Source organism: Drosophila nasuta, chromosome X, assembly GCF_023558535.2.
Source record: "Drosophila nasuta strain 15112-1781.00 chromosome X, ASM2355853v1, whole genome shotgun sequence".
NCBI lineage: Eukaryota > Metazoa > Arthropoda > Insecta > Diptera > Drosophilidae > Drosophila > Drosophila nasuta.
Window position 1 is genome coordinate 21,978,714 of NC_083459.1, and position 22,160 is coordinate 22,000,873.

A 22,160-nucleotide genomic window follows, 5' to 3' on the forward strand; every position below is an offset into this window, starting at 1 on the left:
CCAACGTGGCATTAAAGCAGCTCATGACCTGAACCTTTGAAACGATATGGAAATGGAACACAAAATCAACTTCAATTAAGAAGTTAGTCAAATCTACAAGCCTGAAACAACTCGACATATAAACAGATCATGATCTGTACCTTTAAAACGATATGGAAATGGAACACTGCAAAAAGCAACTGAGAAAACCGAATGCAAACAAGGTCGCTGACAAGGGAAAAGTGAATGCAGCTTGATTGATTTGTGAATGGAACAAGTAAATACGCATGTAATGCAATCGACATTATCGCTAGATAAAAAGTGAAACACACACACACACAACGCAGTTCCTCAATTAACGATAAATGCAATTAAATTGAAATTAAATACGCTGCAAAAAGTCAATACCTAATGAGGCGCCTTTTGCGATGAATTTCACTGCAGATAGCAGAAAACAGGTGGCAAAAATATGCAGCATTGATTACCACCCTATGATGTTCCATTACCAACGTTCCGCGCTTCACACAGTTTGGCATATCATTATTATATTAATATTGAGCAACACCGCGATGAGGTTGCTGATGAAGGTGGAAGGAAGGAATCGTTACGACTAATCTTATCTAAAAACGCTAAATGCAAAATTCACGTTAATTAATCAAGCAAAAATAATATAATAATGGTTCAATTTTTATTAGGCGAATAGCGCAAAAAATAGAAAATGAAATAGCGAACAAAGGCAATTAATTATGGCAACTGGGTTTCGTTTGGGTTGCCCCTAAGTACTTTCCCCTGTTGCACAAAGAACATGGAAAGCGCATATCTAGAGTGCTTTGGCTCTGTGGCAAGTTTAATTAGAATTAAGTTGAACGATGGGAGAGGGGAGATGGGGGGATTGCAAATAGCTGCAACACATGATGTTTTGCATGATTGACAAAAACAAAATCCGTAAACAAAAACAATGACGACGAACTGTAAACAACAACTACACAATAATCATAATAAAATATAATAAAAAGAGGCGACGACGCAGATAATAATTATCAGGCATTGCATTACAGAGTATAAAAGATTTCTCGCTTCACAATAAATTTACATAATGTCAGCGCTTTTTGTTGTTGTTCCATGACTCAACAAACACACACACATACACACACACACATACACACACAAACACACACACACAGACAACACTCGCACACCCACAAAACAAAAGTGGTTCCCCTCTTTTGGCGCAACTCTTGAAGAGTTGTCAAGCATCCAATTGAGAAACTAGTTCAAATGGTTCAACAATTGTCATTCCAAGTGCATTCGTTAGTCGAGTTATTTTTCTCTTTTTTTTTTCTCGCTTAATTTTCATACACTCTACTTACATAGTGTTGAAGGGTATTACAAGTCTGTATTTAACAAGTAGAAGGAATCATCTCCGACCCCATAAAGAATATACATATATTCTTAATCAGACGAAACAATCTGATCTTAGTTGCTTTGTGGTATATTTTGCACTCTATGGTATATGTCGAATCTAGTACTATATTAATATTCCAAATATGGCTTTTGGTATATCTTTTAGTATTATTACGGTATATATTAATTCGGTATATTTTAAATATCAGCGCCAACGGATGAGACCATCTAATCTTAGTTGCTTTGGCTGGCAAAATGTAGTATATTTTGCAATCTATGGTATATTTCGAATCTAGTACTGTATTAATATACCAAATATGGCTTTTGATATATCATTTAGTATTATTGCGGTATATATTAATTCGGTATATTTTAAATATCGCACTTTTCTGCTATATTTAAAAATAAATAGAGAGTATTTTACAGTCGAGCGCACTCGACTGTAGCTTTCCTACTTGTTTTTCTTTGTGTTCGCATGACTAGCCATTCATCCCCCGAAAGGGAAATTGCTGTTGGCAATTTCCATTCCATTTTCATAAATCATTTTGAACTTAAGGCTAATGGAAAGCCTTAACTTCTTCTCGAAATTTCGCAAATTATGATTTTCATTCAGAACTGTTTATTATCACACCCAATTGAATATCATAAATACCCCATTCTCAATATCGATAAGCATAAAATTCGCATATTTCCGTTTATATAGTATTTTTTGTTATTCGTTATTTTAATCAGGGGAATACCCATCCGGCATTACGGTTAGTCTGCTCTCGGTCATTTATCAGTCTGTCTGTCTCCCATTTTTGTTGGCTGATTCATAAGTTATATTCTGACTCCGGCTTTCGACGCGGAGGAGTTTCGCCCGAACCTGATCCGTAAGCTTTGCTGACTAAATGCTGTGTGTGAGTATGACACACAGAAATACCAATTGCTTCCCTCTCGCTCGCTCTTCTACACAGCAATACCCTTTCAATAACAAACCAAAACCAAAACCAAAAAAAAAACACGCTCTACAATTTATGTTGTGGCCTTTCCCGCGGCCTCTCGCTTCTGCTAAATTTGTTTTGATGAATTTGCGGCGCTCGCAAGCTGAGTTATTAATTGCATCAGCCAATTTGAAGGCACACATACAAACACAAACGGAGCACACGCATAGAGTAGGTGTTATACCAACAACTTGTGGATGTCGCGTGCGGCATTGAGACGATCTCCATGAGCCACGATCGAATGACAGAGCGAAAGAGAGAGAGAGGGGGTGCTTGGTATTTCATTTGCTTTAAATGCTTCAATTAAAAAGCGAAAATTGATTTTCCTTTTACGCAGCGCATAATAATTCTCATAGTCGCTTCTCCCTCTTTATGTAGTATATATACACACACAAATATTTATAGTTTGCCGGGCCTACCCTGACCCGCCTTTGTCAGCCTCACTCTCCCTCTCCCTCCCACTTCCACTCCCACTCGTCCACAATCACGCTCCAATGTTCCCATTCCCACTCTCTCACTCGTTTCCTCTCGCTCGCTCTGACGACGAAGTGAATGACTGGGCCATGCGTCATCATCGTGAGCGCCCCAAAAAAAAAACCGAAACTAAAGTAAGCAAGAAAAAAAAAAAGAAACAAGCAGCAGCAGCGCCAAATGCCGATGCTCTCTCTCACGGCGCGCGCTCTTCCTCTCCCTCCTCACGCACACACACACACAGCACATTCAATTCTCTTTCGCTCTCTGCTTCTTATGTCAGTCAAATGACGCAATGCGTAGCTGCGTTTGCGTCAACCGGCAACGTTCACTGCGCCGACATCGACTGCGCTGCTGCTGCCAACAATCGGCAATAACTTTAAAAGTTGTAGTTTTCGACGACGAAAGTTTTCTTTTCACATAAATGTGTCGCTACACAAAGGTCAATAATACGCACAGTTAGACAGACGGACAGCGAAAGAGAGAGAGAGAGTGTGTGCGTGTAAAACATGTAAATTCGAAGTCAAAGTTGCAAAGCGAAGCTAAAGGCGAAGCCATACGCAAAGCAAAGCTGACGGAGAGTGCAGTGCAGTCAACACTGCTGCTGCTGATAAGAAGACATTATTGTGACGAACTCTCTCGCTCTTTCCTTCTCTCCCGCTTTGTGGCTAACTGTGAATGCGGTGCAAGTATGCGTGTGTGTGTTAGTGTTGATAAGGTCACACGATGAAAATGAAATGTTAAGTTTGACATTTCCAATGCATTCCACAGAAATTGTGAAATGTAAATTGCAAAATGCTCGTGGCAGCTGCTATGGAATTTAGCTCACTTCACTTTCAAGTGGCATTTATCAACACTGGCGGCGCAATAGTCCGGCAATAATCATTTTGGACAGTTGCAAAACACTATTAGTGTAAATTGTACAATTGAAATCAAAGTTTCGACGTTTACCAACACTGGCCACATTACTTAATTGCTGTTATTGTAACATGTACAATTGAAATCTTACAAGTTTTCGAAGTTTACCAACACTAACCCGAATTATACAATTGAAATCTGACAAATTTTCAAAGTTTTGACGTTTACCAACACTATGTACAGCAATTAATTGCTGTTAGTGTAAATCGTACAATTGAAATCTCAACTAAAAGCAACTTTTCAAAATTTCGACATTTACCAACACTAGCTACACATTAATCAATTGCTGTTACCCCACAAAAAAGCGAAGCATTTCGATTACATTGCCCCCCCCCGCTTCTGCTAGCTCTTGACACACTGCAACAGCAGATAAGATTACTAGACCCACTTTCTCGAGTGCACTTGCGCAACACTCTTCGCACAAAGTGCTTTCCAATACTACACAGACTGACTGTCTGCCTCTCTCTCTCTCTCTCTCTCTGACTCTCTTGCACTATCTAGCTATATGGCTAAGCACGTAATGCGCTTGTGGGTGGTTTTTGGGTGTTGATGACTTTTCGTGTTATCATCATCACCGTCGTCGTCGTCGTCGTGTGTGCACGTGACGCGCATATATTAAAGAGATGAACAGAGCGAGACAAAAATACAAATATAAAAAGTAAATTAAGAAAAATAAAATGGCAGCTGTTAATTGTTTAGGCAAATGGAAAAATATTCAATTTAAACTTGACTTTGCCAAAGTTTTTTGTGTGTTCCCCCAAGTCCGAAGTTCAGAAGAGCAGAAGCGGAAAATCAATATGTGCATGAAGATTTTTTTTTTTTTTACATATAAATAACAAAGTGCTAATTGGGCATTGGGAACACAATAGAATCGAAACGGAATGCGCGGGATGTGAGACAAACAATAAACAGCGGAAAATTAAAGCAAATATCCTTTTGAGTGCGCTAATGAAAAATTTCCACAGTCGTAATCTTTATTTTTGCTGTTCCATTTTCAAGTGTTTCCTCTTACAAGAGGAAACGAAATGATTTGGCAGCGACGGACGGCGAGCTTGCGCATTTCATTCTCTATCGTTTCCCATCGCAAGCAAATCGTGCTAAATTAATTTGCACTCGATGATGATGATGAAGAGGAAGAGCAGAAGCAAATGAATGACACTCGCCCATTAGAGATGTGCTAATTTCGATAGGCAGCCGATGCCATTCGCTAATTGCAGCACACAAAAATATTTGCAGGTCTTTTGTTGTTCCATTTCGCACGTTCCACATTGGTATCTTTACACAATGTGCAGCAGACTGGAAAGTTTCCTTTTCTTTCCCACCAAATACCCCCCCAAATCAATTGCCGATCATGTGACACGACGATATATAATATGTATACAAATGCGTTTCACACACGCGTGGCAAAATGCTAAAAATAATTAACAAAAATGGAAAAAAAAAAGAAGTCACAATCTCATCCCTCTTCAAATACATTAGACAATAAATACTACGCTCTGGGCACACGACCGAATCACACAATTTGTAGTTCGAGTTTGCATTTTAAAAATAGCCAAGAAAGGCGATAATTGCGAGCGGAAGGTGTAATAAAAATGGATACAAACGCCGTCTATTTTTATCTCAATTGTTTGCGCCGAATTCTTTTTTTTGGGCGGTTTGATCGATTAGAGGAGCATAAAAACCGGACGAACCGCAGCCTAAAGTCCAAGGTCAACAAAACAGTGCACAAGTTTAGCATATATGGTTTATTTTGTTTTCTTGCCTCCCATTTTAAATGAATTTCACGCAAAAAGCCATTAACCCTAGCGTAGCCATAACTGTAGCTGACAGGTGTACACGAAGGAGGAGACTCTGAGGAAGGAAGGGAGGAGAGGGGAGGGATTGCTTTGCCGCACAAATCAATCAAACTGCAAATAACTCTCTGGTAACTTTCTAAACGTTTCGCACCGCCGGCGGCCATCGGACTTTGTGTTAATCGTTGACGGCCTTGTCCATAGGGAGGAGGGCGGAGAATGCAGGGGGTTGATATATATGTATATATATCTTTTTTGAACTGGTTTTGGCCAAAGCCAAAGCCAAGTCAAGTCGCTGGCCTCAACGCGAATTGACGCAATAACAAAAGAACCGCAAAGCAATCAAAGCCAAAGCCAAAGACACTTGAAATGCGCTAAATGTATCGTATATCGTTGATCGTTCATCGTTTATCGTCTATCGCTATCGTTACCACAAAAGGTTAAGCAAAATGAATGACATTTAAATGAAATTACTCTCAACTGTTCCTCTGTCTTTTTACAACTCTAGATTTATGGCGCTTTGTGGGGCTGGCGAGGAAAATGGAAAAACCGAAAGTTCAATACCTCTTAACATGTCTCGCATTAATTAAAAATAAAAAACACAAGCGTAGAAAATTTCCGCAAAATGCATCATCGACAACGACTACGAACAAAAAACAAAACAATTGCGTGTTCCATTCCCTCGCATTCCCCTGCTCCGCTAACTCTCGCGACATTTTCTAGATAAAGTTAATTATTTTCACCTACAACAAGTGGAATGAAACAATTGCAACCACAACAACAACAACTGGCTATGCCCATAACTCTAGAAAAAATAAATGAAAAACAAAAACCAGTTGAATGCCACAATTGGAACGAAACATGTTTCGTTTCCACAGCAAAAACTTCAAATTTACAATTTGATTTTTGTTGGCATTTTCTCATGTTCCACTTTGAAATGTGATCGATTTCTTGATTTTTTGTTTTTGCGCAGTTGAACTACCTTGTAAAATTGACGTGAACTTTGCCATGAACATGAAGAAGAAAAAAAAAAAAAAAAGGCAACGAACAAGAAAATTTGGTATGAATTTAATAACTGACTGACTAATAAATACTTTATAAACTTAACCAGTAAAAGTATGCCAAATAGTTAATAATATCATGGAATACTTTCATATGCTCTTTCAGTTCCCCATCATACCCGTTTGGTGCATCAAGTGCAGGGTATTCATACGTTTCGAGCTGCACATATTATGAATAATGCATAATTAATTAGAATTTAAAGGTATTTTGTTGATCACGTAGATGGCAACACACAATAATGCAATAAAGCAGTGGAACGCGCGGAATGAAACATTGTAGTACGCTGTGCTTTTTTCGGCATTCCCTTGTGTAGAGAAATATGTGCCTTTTAATTGCCAATCGAAACGAGGGGTGAATAAAGAGGATCGACTTATCGAGGATCGTCGTCTTCAGACGCCGGAAAATGTCGTTAAAAAAAAAAAACGAAATTCCCTTCTGTTGTCAAATCGCGAATCGGGGCGTGTTTGGTGCACTTGCTTTGTCGTATTATGCTATCGAATGTATTTTGTTGTTGTTGTTGTTGTTATTTTTTGCAAATGTTTCTGTTTCTGGTTTGCAGTTGTTCCAGCTGCAGCTCCAAAAATGGGCGTGAGAAATCGCAAACAAGTTGAAATTCGCATTCGTTTATGGGCGTCATCATTAGCGTCATTATGCCATAAATACAACAACAAGTTCGCTCACACGCACACACAAGAGAATATTTATAAAACGACAGCAGAAGCTGAAAAAAAGGGCAGCAGTTGCACATTTTTGGCATGAAACGCGTGAGAAATGAAACGCCGAGCACAGAGAGCGCAATAAACAAAATCGAAGAAGAAACAAAAAAAAAACAAAGTAAACATGTGAGAGCGGCACGCAACATTGCACGAAAGACAGAGCGAGAGAGCGATGTAGTGCAAAAATTAAAGCTCTCGCCTAGGGAGCTTTTACGTGTGTTTGGCTCAAGCTTTTTTTTGCGTTTGCGCTTACAACGCCGACGTCGACGCCAAAGCGTCGTCGATCGACGCTCTACTCTGCTGCCTTGAACCATTGACACATTTTGCGCGTGGGTGCGCGTCCAAAGAGAGCAGAGCCAGAGAGCGCGAGAGCGCACAAGAGAAATTGCACAGTTTATGCAAATTTATTGTTTTAAAAGCAACAAAAGCGTCGGCATGAAAATGAGCAGCAGACGAAATGCTGCTGCTGCTTCTTCTTGCTGCTCCTGTTGTTGTTGTTGTTGCTGTATGCAAACATTTCTTCGTCTGTGCTATTTTTATAAAAAAAAAATGTACAAAAAAAGAAACAAGCTACAAAAAAAAAAGAAAGAAAGAAAAAACTGAAGCGAAAGAGCGCGCAAAGGCAACAACAACAAAAGAGACGTTGACTGACTTGACTTCTGCTTTGTGCCTGAGGATAGCCGTGAAGGGAGGTCCGGGGGGGCGCAACGACAACACGCCGGCAACACACACACACGCACACGCACACACACACACACACACATGCGACGGAGCCCCAGTTCATGCGAATTTTTTTTTGGGAATTTTCCACTGGCAACACACAACGCAACAGCAACAACATGAATAATTCACTTTTGGCCCAAGGCATGCGCTTGTCTGCAAGTATGCGTGCATATGTGTGTGTGTGTGTTTGTCTGGGTGCGTGTGTCGACAATATGAAATTGCATGCACGTACTTGCACGCCCTCCCCTCCCCATGCCCCCCGCACACACTCACTCACTCAAAGAACTTCTTCGCATGCAGAGATCAGCCTCTGCAAAATGTAATAATAAGTGAGTGAAAGAAGGATGGAATGATATGGGATGGAAAGACACTTTAACGATTGACTCGCTAGCAAAAGCCACCCAATTAGCGCGCAAGCGCAGCACCAACACCAACAACAATTACAACTACCACTACAACAACAACAAGAGCAATGTGAAACGAAACTGGTTTGAAGACGCTGCGCTGCTGCTACCAAAGCGACGCTGGCGTGTTTTATTTCTTTTGCTTCTCTTCTTTTATTTTTTGCTCACTTGTTGCGTGGCGTGCGAGCGAGATGGTATTATTGCAAACTTTTCCATTGATGAATTTTTGTTGAATGCCGTTTTGGTGGGAGTAACGAAAAGGGAGTCAGACGGAGGTGGAGAAGAGATTACATGGTCCATTGACTGACAAAAGCTCAATACTAAAACACATTTGCAATAGAACTTGCAAAGTTTCTATTAAAAGACAAATCGAATGTCACAATTTTCAAACGAACAACAAACCAAAGTAATTTCATCGATTAACGATTGTCAAAACTCCCAACTCTTGCTAGAAGTTTCCATCCCGCAAAATTGTTTCGAATGTAAACTCAACTTAAGTATTTCACATCCATGCAAAAGCCAGGCCCCCAAAAATCTTGTTCGCCGCCAAAAAGCTTTCGAGAACTTTCCAGGGAATAATTACCAATTAATCGATCATACAGACGTTTATCGAGAATTTTGACGAGCAGCCAAACAATTCAATTGACATCCAAAAGGCAAAATTTGTGCATTTGTTGTTGCTGTTGTTTTAAACATTTGTTTTCTCTCTCTTTTTCTATTTCTACTTTCCATATATTGTGAAATCAAAGCAAATGGCAAAGCAAAAAAAGTTGAATCTAATAACATTAAAATTGAATTAGAATAAGCATTTGGCTTTTTTAATTTTTGCTAAATATACAAATACATATACACATATGCATATATTCAATTACACTGCACTACACACAATTAACAATAAATAATTACCACAACAACAATAATGTAGAGTATTTTATTTAGAAAAAAAAAAAACCAAAAAAAAGTATATGCAAAAAAGTATAAACGTTTGTTGTTTCACTTTAAGTATAATTATTTCATTTTCTCACTGCTTCGTTAACTTTTTGCTTTTTTTATGCATGTATTTTTTTCTTTTTTTTTGTTGTACGATTTAGCGCGCTCCGTTTGAGAGCAACAACGCTATGCGGTGAGGAGGTGTATGAATAAGAAGGGGGCGGCGACGGCGTGTGCAGACGTAACGAAGCGAAATGTGCAAAGACGAAAACGAAAACGACGACAAAAATAAAAGACTCAACTCGACTACGAAAAACGAAGACACACGAGACGAGACGACGGCGAAGGCGACGAAAGTACGTATACGCCAGTTCGGTAGATTCAACGCGATTGAACTAAACATTTTGCCGCTTCAACCCAGACGCAGCTACGACGATGGCAGCGACGCCAACGCCGCTGCTCTTATATGTGTGCGTGTGTTATTGCTCGTTCCGCATATGCTGTAAGTGGGTATGACAAGTTGGCGGCAATCGAAAATATACGTAACAAGCAGACGCCTAAATTAAAAAAAAATTGACAAAACTTGTTTCTTTTTTGTATTTTCGAAAAATGTAGTTTGGGTATTTGGCATTCGAGTAGACTTAACTGTAACTTTCTTGTCTGTGCTTTTTTTTCTTTTTCTTTTGCCCTGGAGCATTGAACGTTGTTGATCCACACACGACGCAAAGCAAAGCACACAGGCGGTGGCGAGAGAGCGCGCCATGGAGCGAACTAGAGAGAGCGCCAAGTGAGAGACAGAGAGAGAGAGAGAGAGAGAGAGCGGAGTAAAGTGAAGTGCGCTCACTGGCCGAAAAAGAGCACATGCTAGAAATTCTTGCTAGCAAGCAGTGTGCATGTGTGTGTGTGAGAGCTAGTGAGCGTGACTTGCGGTAACTTGTGTAGCATTCAATTAGATGACGTCGACGCCGACGAAGCCGCAATGGAAATTATAATTAGGTAACAGCACAACACAGCCGCAACACGAAGCGTGGCTTTTGCCGAATGATTCTACCAAAAGTACAACAACAACAATGCAAAGGACACCTGCAGTTAGACAGTAACAGAAAAAACAACAACAACAACAAATTGCCGGCGCTCGAATTTCGTGTGACGCCTAAAAGTATGCGACACAAAACCCACAAACACAAAATTGCATTGCCTCGAGCAAATGTTGCGTTTGCTTGTTGGTGGTGCTTTGTGTTTTGATTGCCATTGATACTATTTCATTCTCAAGGCGTTGGACTATTTTATTTTTATATATATTTATTGCAATCCATTGGCAGACGAGCTTTGGGTGTGTAATTTCGACATGGATTTTCAATGCAGATTGCAACACGACAAAAATACTTAATTCAACAAAGGAAAAATATCTAATCAAATATGCAGAATTGTCAATCTTATCTTAATGTTTGGCAAGAATTTCAAACGTATTTAAAATAAATTATATATTATTGTCTTTCTAACCACATCGCTATTTAGTATATATTTTATCCAAGTTTCACTACCAAGCGACTTAAAAGCAGCTTAGCTTAGGTGTTGAGCTTTTAAGCTCTGTTGGCAATATATGAAAAGCTTTCGTGTTTGTTTAAAAATTTGCTCGCTTACCCGCACTTGCAATAACTGTTATTTATCGATAAATTAAAAGAGTGTTGGTCAACTTACCTGAAAAGAGAAAGAGAAAAATGATTCTTATTGTAGTGCAAATAACATGACGATTAATAAATGATAGTTATTATTATAATATGTTAAGTTGGGTTTTCCAATTAGTTACGAACCCGAAAGATTCTGCACAAAATGCTTGTCAAAGTTGCGAACTGAGGTGGTATGTTGACTGGTAACCAGAGGGGCGGGAACGGGGGGCAGGGGAGTTACTTGCTTGCTTGAACTTGTGGTGGCAAATTTGGTGGTGTTAGCGGTGGTGCCTCCCACACGAGAGGCTCCCTTCACCTTCACTGCACGGTTGGCGGCCGTTTTGAAAGCTTTTCTTCGTTCGACTGACTTTGTATATAATATATATAAAATATATATACATATATCTGTGTGTGTGTGTGTGGGTGTGTGTGTGTGTGTGTGTATGTGTATAATGTGTATTTGCCTCAGTTGTTTCCTTCTGGAGTTTTTCTTCCTTTTTTTTGTGGTTTTGTGGACTTCTGAATTCAATGCCGAAAATAGTTCATTCGAATTTTGCTTTACGCCCCCAGAAATTTATTGTGGGTAACGAAGTTTTTTGGATATCTTCAATTCAGGGGGATGATGAGAATTACGAGAGAAAATACGATTGTGATTCAAAGGAAAATTTCGACAAATCAAAACGAGTTTACTGAGCATAAACCTCATGTTGACAAAATTTAAAAATATAAGAATATTAAAAAACCAAGTAAGAAATCTACAGTCGTATGTGCTCGACTGTGAGATACCATAAAAACAAAACAGTGCGGTACTATTCCTAAAATATATCAATTAAATTTACCACAAATATACTAAATTATGCCAAAGGTTATATTTCGTATATAGATAAATATATTAGAGTAGAAAATATACCGAATCAATAAGCCATACAATACTAAAATATACAGTATGCTATATTTGGTATATTGATACAGTAACTTAATTCAAAATATAGCATAGAGCTCAAAATATACCAGATTGTCAGTCAAAGCAGCTAAGATATAGGTGCTTATACCGGCGGACAGACAGAAAAGGCTGATCAAGAATATATGTATACACTTTATAGGGTCGTAGGTGCCTTCTTTAGCCTATTACATTCATTTCATGGAGACACAAAGTTATAATTCCCTTCAACCCTATAGGTAACGGGTATAAAAATTATGCAGACATTGGCGTTATATTAAATCTATTGCGGTTAATTAAGATACATCCGTTAATAATAAAAAAAAAGGGTTCGGCAAATACTGAAATGTATATTTTCATGAAATATTTTTGACATATATGTTGAAGTAATTTAGAATTTTAACACTTTAAATCGCAAAATTAACATTTATATATTGTAATACACAATTAAAAGTTAATCAGTGAAATTAGATATTTAATTTGAACCTTGCGATCATCACCTTTGGAGTGCATTGGCCCAAAACATATTTATATATATACCCTGGAATTCGCACAGCTTGAGTTCAACATGACATTGCACAAAGCTATTGCAGGATATTCACATTGAAAAATACCATTCGAAATATTTTGTGAATTTTCATAAATTACACTAATAAAATGCATAAATTAGGGCAACAATTTGGCAAGCAGCCAAAAAAAAAAAAAAAAAAAACAAGAATAAGAATAAATGAGAATCACAATTGGAGTAGACGGACAGACGGACGCATATTTTTTTGTTTGGGGGTCGCCGTTCGCTGTTCGTTGGTACCACACACAATATATATGTATGTAAATACATAAATAAGAATATAAAATAAATATTTATGAAAAGCACACCACCCACTAGAGCGAGAGTGAGTGGGAGGGGGAGATAGCATTCTCTCTCTCTCTCTGTCTTTCTCTACTCGCATCGCATCGCATTGCAATGCGCCGCTTGCTTTAACGCACGGTATGCGCCCCCGTCTGTCTCTATGTGGGTCATTATCTTGTTTACGCCAAAAGACGCTGACGTCGACGTCAACGTCGATGTCGATGTTGACGTCGACGTCGATGACGCAGCAAGCGAGAGCAGCACGATCAAATTAACGTACGGTGAGAGGGAGAAGTGAATAAGTGTATGTGTGTGTGTATTTTGCCCTCCAGTGAGTGCGCGTCAGTATTTGATGTATTTTTGCGCACTGTGTGCAAAAGCTGACGAAGAGCATAAAGCACATGTGCATTGCATTGCATTGCACACACACACACACATAAACAGACAGTTGCGTGTATACGTGTATGTGAGTGTGTCTGTGTGTGTTAATGTAGTTGAAAGCATATTTCAAAGTTAATTTCATTTGCTTGCAGCAAATTGCATTGAACTTTCCAGACGAGCAAAAGTCGTGCCGTGGGGGAGAAGGAATTAGGGGGCCAAGTACAATTTAATTGAACTTCCTTTAAATCTTCAAGTATTGCAAAGTCATGCTGAAAACTGTTAAAGTAGCAAAAAACTTAATGTACATCCAATATAAATTTAATTTTGCAAAAACAATATTAATTTCAACTTGTCCAAGTGAACTAACTAAATTACCTTCATAAATACATATGTAAAAACAATTTCTTATTTTTTTTAGACTTTTTATACCCGCTACCCATAGGGTAGAAGGGTATTATAACTTTGTGCCGGCAGGAAATGTATGTAACAGGCAGAAGGAGGCATCTCCGACCCTATAAAGTATATATATTCTTGATCAGCTTCAACAGCCGAGACGATCTAGCCATGTCCGTCTGTCCGTCTGTGTGTCCGTCCGTCTGTCCGTATGAACACCTAGATCTCAGAGACTATAAGAGATAGAGCTATAATTTTTTTTCGACAACATTTGTTATGTTTGCACGCAGATCAAGTTTGTTTCAAATTTTTGCCACGCCCCTTCCGCCCCCGCAAATAAAAAATCGAATAACAAGCGTAATTTTAAAGCTAGAGTTACGAATTTTGGTATATATAATAATTACTATAGTAGTTATGATTCCTAAAAATTTGGTTGCGATCAGATAAAAATTGTCGAAGTTATTAAAGAAATACTTTTGTATGGGCAAAAACGCCTACTTACTAGGGGTCTAATTTGCTTTGGCCGACAGTCTGGTATATTGTGCTGTCTATGGTATATTTTGAATGCGGTACTATATCGATATACCAAATATACCATTTGGTATATTTTTTTTGGTGTTTTTAGTAGTATATTTGGTATATTTTGAGAAATATACCGCAAAATATATTGCTTTTATTCAAAATGGGTAGCGGGTATCTCACAGTCGAGTACACTCGACTGTAGCTTTCTTACTTGTTTAATCTTAAGAGTATCTACAACATAAACAATAATTCAATTGCTCCATTTTATGTGTGCTAATTGACGGGAATTCCCCCCAAAAATAATTTGAGATGAGATAAGAAAATCTGAAGATATGAAGTTTGAAAGAGGGTGCAAAAAATGTCCAACGAATAACGTTAGTTCTATTATTATTATGCACAATTATTTTATCTCCTAAGCAATTGACACAAATGTCAATAAATTTTTAATTGATTAAGGATATTTTATCGCTGATTGCACGATTATTTTCACAAGCATTGCCCCACTGTGCGTGCCACTTGCCATCATCCACCCCTCCCCTTCCTCCTCGTTCTACCCATGGCTGAACGTCATCGCAGGCCAGCGTGTAAATTGAATTAAGACGCTCACCTGCTCACATGCACGCACACATGCTTATGCCGCACTATGCAACACTCGCATTCTTACACGTTGAATATTCATAATGAGTATTAATTGAATTTAGTTCCTTTTCCCTTCGCGTTTGCACTCGCCGCACTCCTTGCAGGCGATCATCGTGCACAACGTAAGCGAAAGAGAGCGAGAGAGCGGACAGGTTGAAGAAATTACGTGAGACGAAGACACTGCACACACAAACACACACACATTCAAACACATGTTTACAAAAAGAGAGTGCGGGAGAGCGCAATTTCAACAGGTAACACACAGCTGACTCTCTTCTACTTTATGTGCGTGTGTGTGTTTGTGATACAATTAAAAAGTAATTATTTTTACAGCATTTTTTACGTTTTCATTTATTTAATTGTCTTGTTTTTTCGTTCCTTTTTTTTTTTTATGATATTGTGGTTGTGTTACCTTCAAGCAGTGAACCGCTGTTGATCAACATGCTCGTAGCCTTCACCAGCCAACAGTAGAAGCGAAAGAAGAGAAAAACACTATGCAGCGCAGCCACTGCAACCGCAGCAGTGTGGCCAGCTGAGAGAGAGAGACCGACCGAGACCGAGAGCGTGAGGACGAAGAGCGAATCGAGAGAGAGAGCGCGTCGATGTCGCTGCTGACCTTCTTATTCAAGTGGCGTTGCCGTTGTGTTCTTCAATTTTTGCTTTTCGTTTATTATTTTTTTTTGTTTTTATTTTGTTATTATCGTTGAACTTTCTTCGCGGGGGGGTGGTGAGAGGACAGTTACACTTTTAACTGCTGTCAACTCTAAAGTCGACGTCACGCACACAGCAGCAGCAGTAGAAAAAAAACACCGTTCGTTGTATTTGTTTCTTTTAATTTTTTTGGGTGTTGTGGGTGGGGAGAGATTAGTTACCCACCACGAATGAGTGTGACAGAGAGATAGAGTGAGCAAGAATTATGCGAAATTGTTCTGCTTCTTTTTTTGCACAGCCGAAAACAACAAATTTTCTTTACATTTTTTGTACGTTAAACGTTATGTTGTTTGTTTGAGAGGCACATCGCAAACACGCACAAACACTCGGCAAAAACGAATTAAACAATAACAAAAATTATTTATATACCATAGTTTAATTTTTCTATATAGTATAGATATTTAGTTTGTTGAAGTTGCGAACGCAGCGCGCGCGCGTTTTTTTTTCTTCTGCGTTGTTCTCAGCGTGACTTCGACGAATTTCGTGTTACTGAAAGTCTCCAGAGCGAACACAAAAACCAAAAAAAAAAAGAATATAAGAAACACACACGCACACACACACAGAGAGACAAACACACACGCGAGCGAGCAGCAGGCAAGGCAGCAGCGGCAAAATCAACTCGTCATACAACTGCTGTTGTATGCACTGGCGGCGAATCTAGCGGCGAATAACCAAACGGCAAACAGGCAAGCAAACGCAAGGCAAAACCAAAACGGCAGCGAACGTAACGAATCGATGTCGAGATGTCGACACACAAACGCACACACACATGCACACGCGAGCTCAGTAATCGACCAACGGGCAGAACGTCACAGAGAGACCGACAGAGAGAGAGAGCACAGCACAGTAGAGCTGAGATAGAGAGTGGGAGAGCAAAAGAGCCCCGGCAGCAGGTCGTGCGAGGTGAAACGTTCATGGTTCTGTATGTGTGTGTGTGTATATCTGTGTGCGAATTCGCTGTGCTGGCATGCGCGTCACACTCGCCATGCGGTGACAGCGGCGAGAACTCTGAGCAGTTCCAATACCTGTATAGATGTGTGTGTGAGTGAGTGTTGAAATATGTTTTTTTTTTGTTGGTGAGCAACAGACAAAACAGCGACACTTGAACGTCAGCGTCGCAGTCGCTGTCGGTGCGCGCCATCACCTTTGGTGTGCGCACAGTGTGCTCAGTTATGTGACCGGCACTATTGACTGCATTGCACCACTGTGCACCACACGTAAAGCACAAAAATTTGCAACTGTGCCATAGAGACAGAGAGAGCAAGAGAGTCGCACCACGGCTGTGGTGAGTAAGCGTTTGGGGCTTGTGTATGTGTATGTGTGTTTGTGTGTGTGAAATCGATTGAACTTCTCGGTTGGCGGTGCAGGCAAATGAATATTCCCGACAGCTGCTTGGGCGGATCAACAAAGGGTAAAAAAGAGGTGTGTGTGTGTGTGGAGATTGGCTTAGTCAACAGCGCGACCCACTGATGATAAAAATGCGAACCCCACACACACACACTAACATAAGTGTACATACACATTCACATACACATAAATATGTTGTTTGCTGCTGACAATTGGCATTATTAATTTGCAATTTTGAATTCACAACTTGAGCAACAACCCTCGACCACATTTTAAATTGATTGTTGCTTAAAACAGTTAGTTCTATAAATTAGTGATTAATGCGTGTGTGTGTGTGCGTTTCATAAGTGAAATGCAACAACGCAAAAGCGCAAAACAACAAAAGCGAAAGAAAAAATGAAATACGCAACGCAGATCGGATCAGCGCGTGGTTCTCTCGCCACTCTTTCTCTCTCTCTCGCTCGCACCTACTGCTATGCTACGTTTGAAAGCTCACAACAAAAACACACTTACACACAATTAGCAGCAGCGAGAGCAAATGAGCGACATATACATAAGGGGGGAGCCAAAGTGAGGAGGGAGTATTAGTTAGTTGACAGCGCGTGCTTTTTATGTGCTGGGCAACCAGCAGCTGGGCCGGTGTGGTGTATTGGGTTAACCGCGAGAGAGTCACAAACTGAGAGAGAGAGAGAGGGTGGTGTGCGAAGCAGGCGTGTGTGGTGGTGATGGAGCAGAGGGTGAGGTGAGGGTGTTTGGGTTTCCAGGTGACGCTGCTGCTGCGACTGCGAATGCAGTTCAATCAGCTGTTGTTGCATTTCGATTGCCGCTGATAAGCGAGAGACGATAACGATTACCGAAAGCTGCTGATAACAATTAATCAGGCAGGCGGACGACACAATTACTAAATCACGTTCATTCCATCTCTTTCTCTCTCTCGCTCGCTTGCTTGCTTGGAAATGGGGTTAAGCGAATGACTACTTCGCTTTCCATTGAATGACTTCTAGTCTTATCTTTCGTCTATATATCTTCCTCCCTTGTAATTTCCCTGTTCTTATTCTCAGTTTGATTCATCCAAGAGGTCTAGAGGTCTAGAAAGTCAAACGCACAAAACTTTGTTTAACTTTAAATTGAAAAGTTTGCAAATACTAAAAAAAAAACTACAGAACTCATTTTTCTAATGATTTGAAAAATACTGAAAATGATTAAGCAAAGTTTTCAAAGCGTAATGACACGCAAAGTTCAAAGATCATTAATTTAATAGAAGCGGGCCAAGTATTAATTATTTTAACGACTATCGCTATAATTTCAAGTTTTGACAGAGAATGGGATTTCTCCCTTAATTCGACTAGTTTTTATTCCTAAAGAAATTGCACAATACTTATTATATATATACATATACATATCTTTCTATTTGGAGTATCGTATATCATATTTATATTTATCACGCTCCTCTCAAATTAGGTCATTTTTGTGGTTAGCTAATATTTAGTCACCTTCTCAATAATGGAAATTGACCTCACAACTAGTATATTCGAGCAGTGAAAAATCGTTAAGCACTTTAAGGATATTCTGATCTTTCGAGCAGTGTAAACATCTTTAGGCACGCATATTTTAACGAGAATGTGAAAATGCATTCCTCCTCTGAAAATGCGTTCCCTCTCAACTTAGTTAACTTTTGTGCTTAGCTTATATTTAGTCACCTTCTCAATAATGGAAATGGACTTCACAACTAGAATATTTTCATCATTCTAGCAGTGTAAACATCATTAAGCACTTTAAGGATATTCCTATCATTCGAGCAGTGTAAACATCTTTAAGTACTTTTATATGCATCAACTTTAACGCGAATGTAAAAATGCATTCGTCTTCTGAAATGTGTTTTCTCAAATTAGTTAATTTTTGTGTTTAGCTAAGGAAACTTCCCAATAAGGGAAATGGGCTTCACTACTAGGATGTTCCCTTCATTCGGACAGTGTAAACATCTTTAAGTACTTTTATATGTATCAACTTTAACGCGAATGTAAAAATGCATTTGTTCTCTGAAAATGCGTTTTCTTAAATCAGTTAATTTTTGTGTTTAGCTAAGGAAACTTCCCAATGAGGGAAATGGGCTTCCCTTCATTCGGACAGTGTAAACATCTTTAAGCACTTTTGGACATTTTTATACCGGCTAAACATAGGGTAGAAGGGTATTATAACTTTGTGCCGACAGGAAATGTATGTAACAGGTAGAAGGAGGCATCTCCGAACTTATAAAGTATATATATTCTTGATCAGCGTCAACAGCCGAGACGATCTAGCCATGTCCGTCTGTCCGTATGAACACCTAGATCTCAGAGACTACGAGAGATAGAGCTATAATTTTTTTTCGACAGCATTTGTTATGTTTGCACGCAGATCAAGTTTGTTTCAAATTTTTGCCACGCCCACTTCCGCCCCCGCAAATCAAAAAAATCGAATAACAAGCGTAATTTTAAAGCTAGAGTTGGTATATATAATAATAACTATAGTAGTTATGATTCCCGAAAATTTGATTGCGATCAGATAAAAATTGTGGAAGTTATTAAAGAAATACTTTTGTATACTTTTGTATGGCAAAAACGCCTACTTACTAGGGGTCTTAGTTGCTTTGGCCGACAATCTGGTATATTGCGCCGTCTGTGGTATATTTTGAATGATGTGCCACATTTACCATTTGGTATATTTTTTATAGTATTTTTGTAGTATATTTGGTATATTTTGAGAATAATACCGCAAAATATATTGCTTTTATTTAAAATGGGTAGCGGGTATCTCACAGTCGAGTACACTCGACTAGCTTTCTTAGTTGTCATTATTCGAGCAGTGCTAACATGCTGTGTGAAAATGCGTTCTAATGAACTGAGAAGTAGTTTTCAAAGATATACTTACTATTGAAATTAGTACTTTCTTCATTTAAGGATAGTGTTTTTTTTTTAAGTGACAATTGTAACGCGAATATGCAAAGTTTCAATAGTTAATCGAGATTAATGAAAGTGGGAAATAATACTTACTGCATGTTTTGACGCCGCCTAGCACCAGACTCGGTGACTGTTTGTTGCCCTCAGCGAATGAGGATGTTCTCGGACGTCCGCTCATGGTGACAACGTTGCTGTTGTTGCTCTCCCTCTCGCTCGCTCTGTCGTTCGCTGCAGTCGCTCTATCTCGCTCTCACGTTGCGTTATCAATCAATAATCAATTGTTTATTTCTTGTCACTTTGCGCGTGTCGCAAAGTACTATAATTATGAATTGTTGCTATTGTTTATTAGGTATATTATTCTTTATATTTTACTTTTGCTTGTATTTAAACTTTTCTTTATTAACTTTAACTTTATTTTTGTTTAGTTTTGTTTTGTTCAAAAAAAAAAGGAAACAACACACAAAGTCACACGCGTCGAATTTTCGCACAGATGTTTTTTGCTGTGCTCTTTTTTTATTGTTGCTGTTATTATTTATTTACTTATTATTATTATTATTTGTTGTTGTTGTTCTGGATGATTGTGATTTGTTTAGCTTTGTTTTTGCCTTTTGATTTCTGTTCTCTGATCTCTTCTTGCTTCGATTTGCTTGCTCCTTGAGGTGGTGATAATGATGATATTGCTCTGGCTGCTAAGCGGGGGGTGGAAGAGGCGATTGGCCACACACGTTTAATTGTTGTTCTTGATGTTGTTGTTGGTAGAGTAACACACACAGACACAACACTCGTCAATATGTTAAACGGCTGCAAACAATCGATAAAAAAACAGAAAAAAAATTCGTAAAAAAAATACACACAATTGTATATAAAACTGTAATTACATTGCCAAAACTAAAAAAATAGGTAAACATAATAGATGTTCATATATACTATATATATGTATATATATTTGTATATGTAATTAAAACTACAACTATACAAAGGCAAACGTGTCACGTGTTTTTATTTCTATTTCATTTCGTTGCACAGCAGCTTCCGTTCTCTCATTCGGTCTGTCTCGCTCACACCCACACTCTCTCTCTAGTATATGCTGTTAATGCTAAGTTCTATGCACTCTTCTGTTCTTATTCTTCTTCTTCTTCAGCTTGTTGTTGTTGCTACTGCTCACACACATACGAAGACGAATTGCTTACGTCTTGCTTTAACTTCTCGCTTATGTTTCAATGCCACGCGTTTGTCGCCATATTGTTGCTGGCTCTCTGCAAATTGCACAACACACTGCACACACACACACACACACACATACATACATGCACGTTGCAGTTAGACCGCATCCCTTGGTGTTGTTTTTGTTGTTGTTGTTATTGGCAGCGCTTCAACTTTACTTTGCAAAAATGTGAAATGCGAAAAAGCAAGTCAACATTGAAAGGCGCAAGTGATGGGGAGGAGAGGAGAGGGGGCATTTCTACGACTGTCATTAGCAAGGCGTTGTTTTTGTTGTAGTTGCAGCTTTGTTTGCTGTCACATAAATAAATTGCTGGCAATTACTCACACACACACACACACACACATATTGAGAGATACTCTCACTAAAGCTTTTACTGTGCTGCCAGTTCATCACATTGCATTGGACACATTATTGGGCGTGGCTGCGTCCTGAATAGACTCCAAATGATTGACCCCATTTCAAGTGGACGCTGCTGCGCCGCTCCGCACTTTGCGTCGACAGCTGACGCCGGCAAGTCTCTCTTCTTCTGGCCCAACTTGTGGACGTCAATATTTCAGTTACCAACACACAATCTCCAAAACAGTGTTGCAAAGCATTTAAAAAAAAAGCCAAATTCCTTCTATTGAAAATACATTTTAAGAATATTTCTCAGTATTTTCTATTGAAAATACATTTCAGGAATATTTCTCAGGGACTCTATTTTTCTTTTAAAGAAATTGTTAAAATACGTTTGGCAAGCTAAATTCATGTGATATACATTTCACAATCCCCAAAACAGTGTTGCCAAGCATTTCAAAAATAGCCAAATTCCTTCAATGGAGCTTTGAAGTGTGTCACATTTTTGAAATAAGTAGTTATTCTTTTTGTGAACACTCTTTTTCTAAGTCAACTTTAATTTCCTTAGTAAACCTATTACTTATCTGATTTTACTAATCCAAAGGTCGCCTCGGATGCAACTAATTGCAAGTTAAAAAGAGTTTTTAAGATTTGAAGCGTCAGATTTGTTAAATAAGTAGTGATCAATTTTTATAAACCTTTTTTTTTTTAAATGCAAGAATAGGAATATCTTTTCTTACTTAACTTCAACTTCTTTAGTAAAAATATTAGATTAATAAAAAGAGTCTTGCTCAAATAAGTATTTATCCCTTTTTAAAATTTAT

At 38.8% G+C, this 22,160-nt stretch overlaps 1 protein-coding gene across 4 annotated transcripts in view; it reads right to left on the minus strand.

Moving 5' to 3' along the window:
* Window positions 1-22,160, minus strand: part of LOC132796232 (protein kinase shaggy) — a 60,758-nt gene that overhangs the window by 31,681 nt on the left and 6,917 nt on the right. For 2 of the 4 annotated variants that reach the window (XM_060807321.1, XM_060807320.1), the window contains exon 2: window positions 19,869-20,576. In XM_060807321.1, the coding sequence (XP_060663304.1) occupies window positions 19,869-19,953 (85 nt within the window). In that variant the 5' untranslated portion in view covers window positions 19,954-20,576. Of the gene's footprint in view, window positions 1-11,197; window positions 11,393-15,190; window positions 15,536-19,868; window positions 20,577-22,160 lie in introns of those variants that run through there. The other 2 variants (XM_060807322.1, XM_060807323.1) reach the window with 2 other exon arrangements.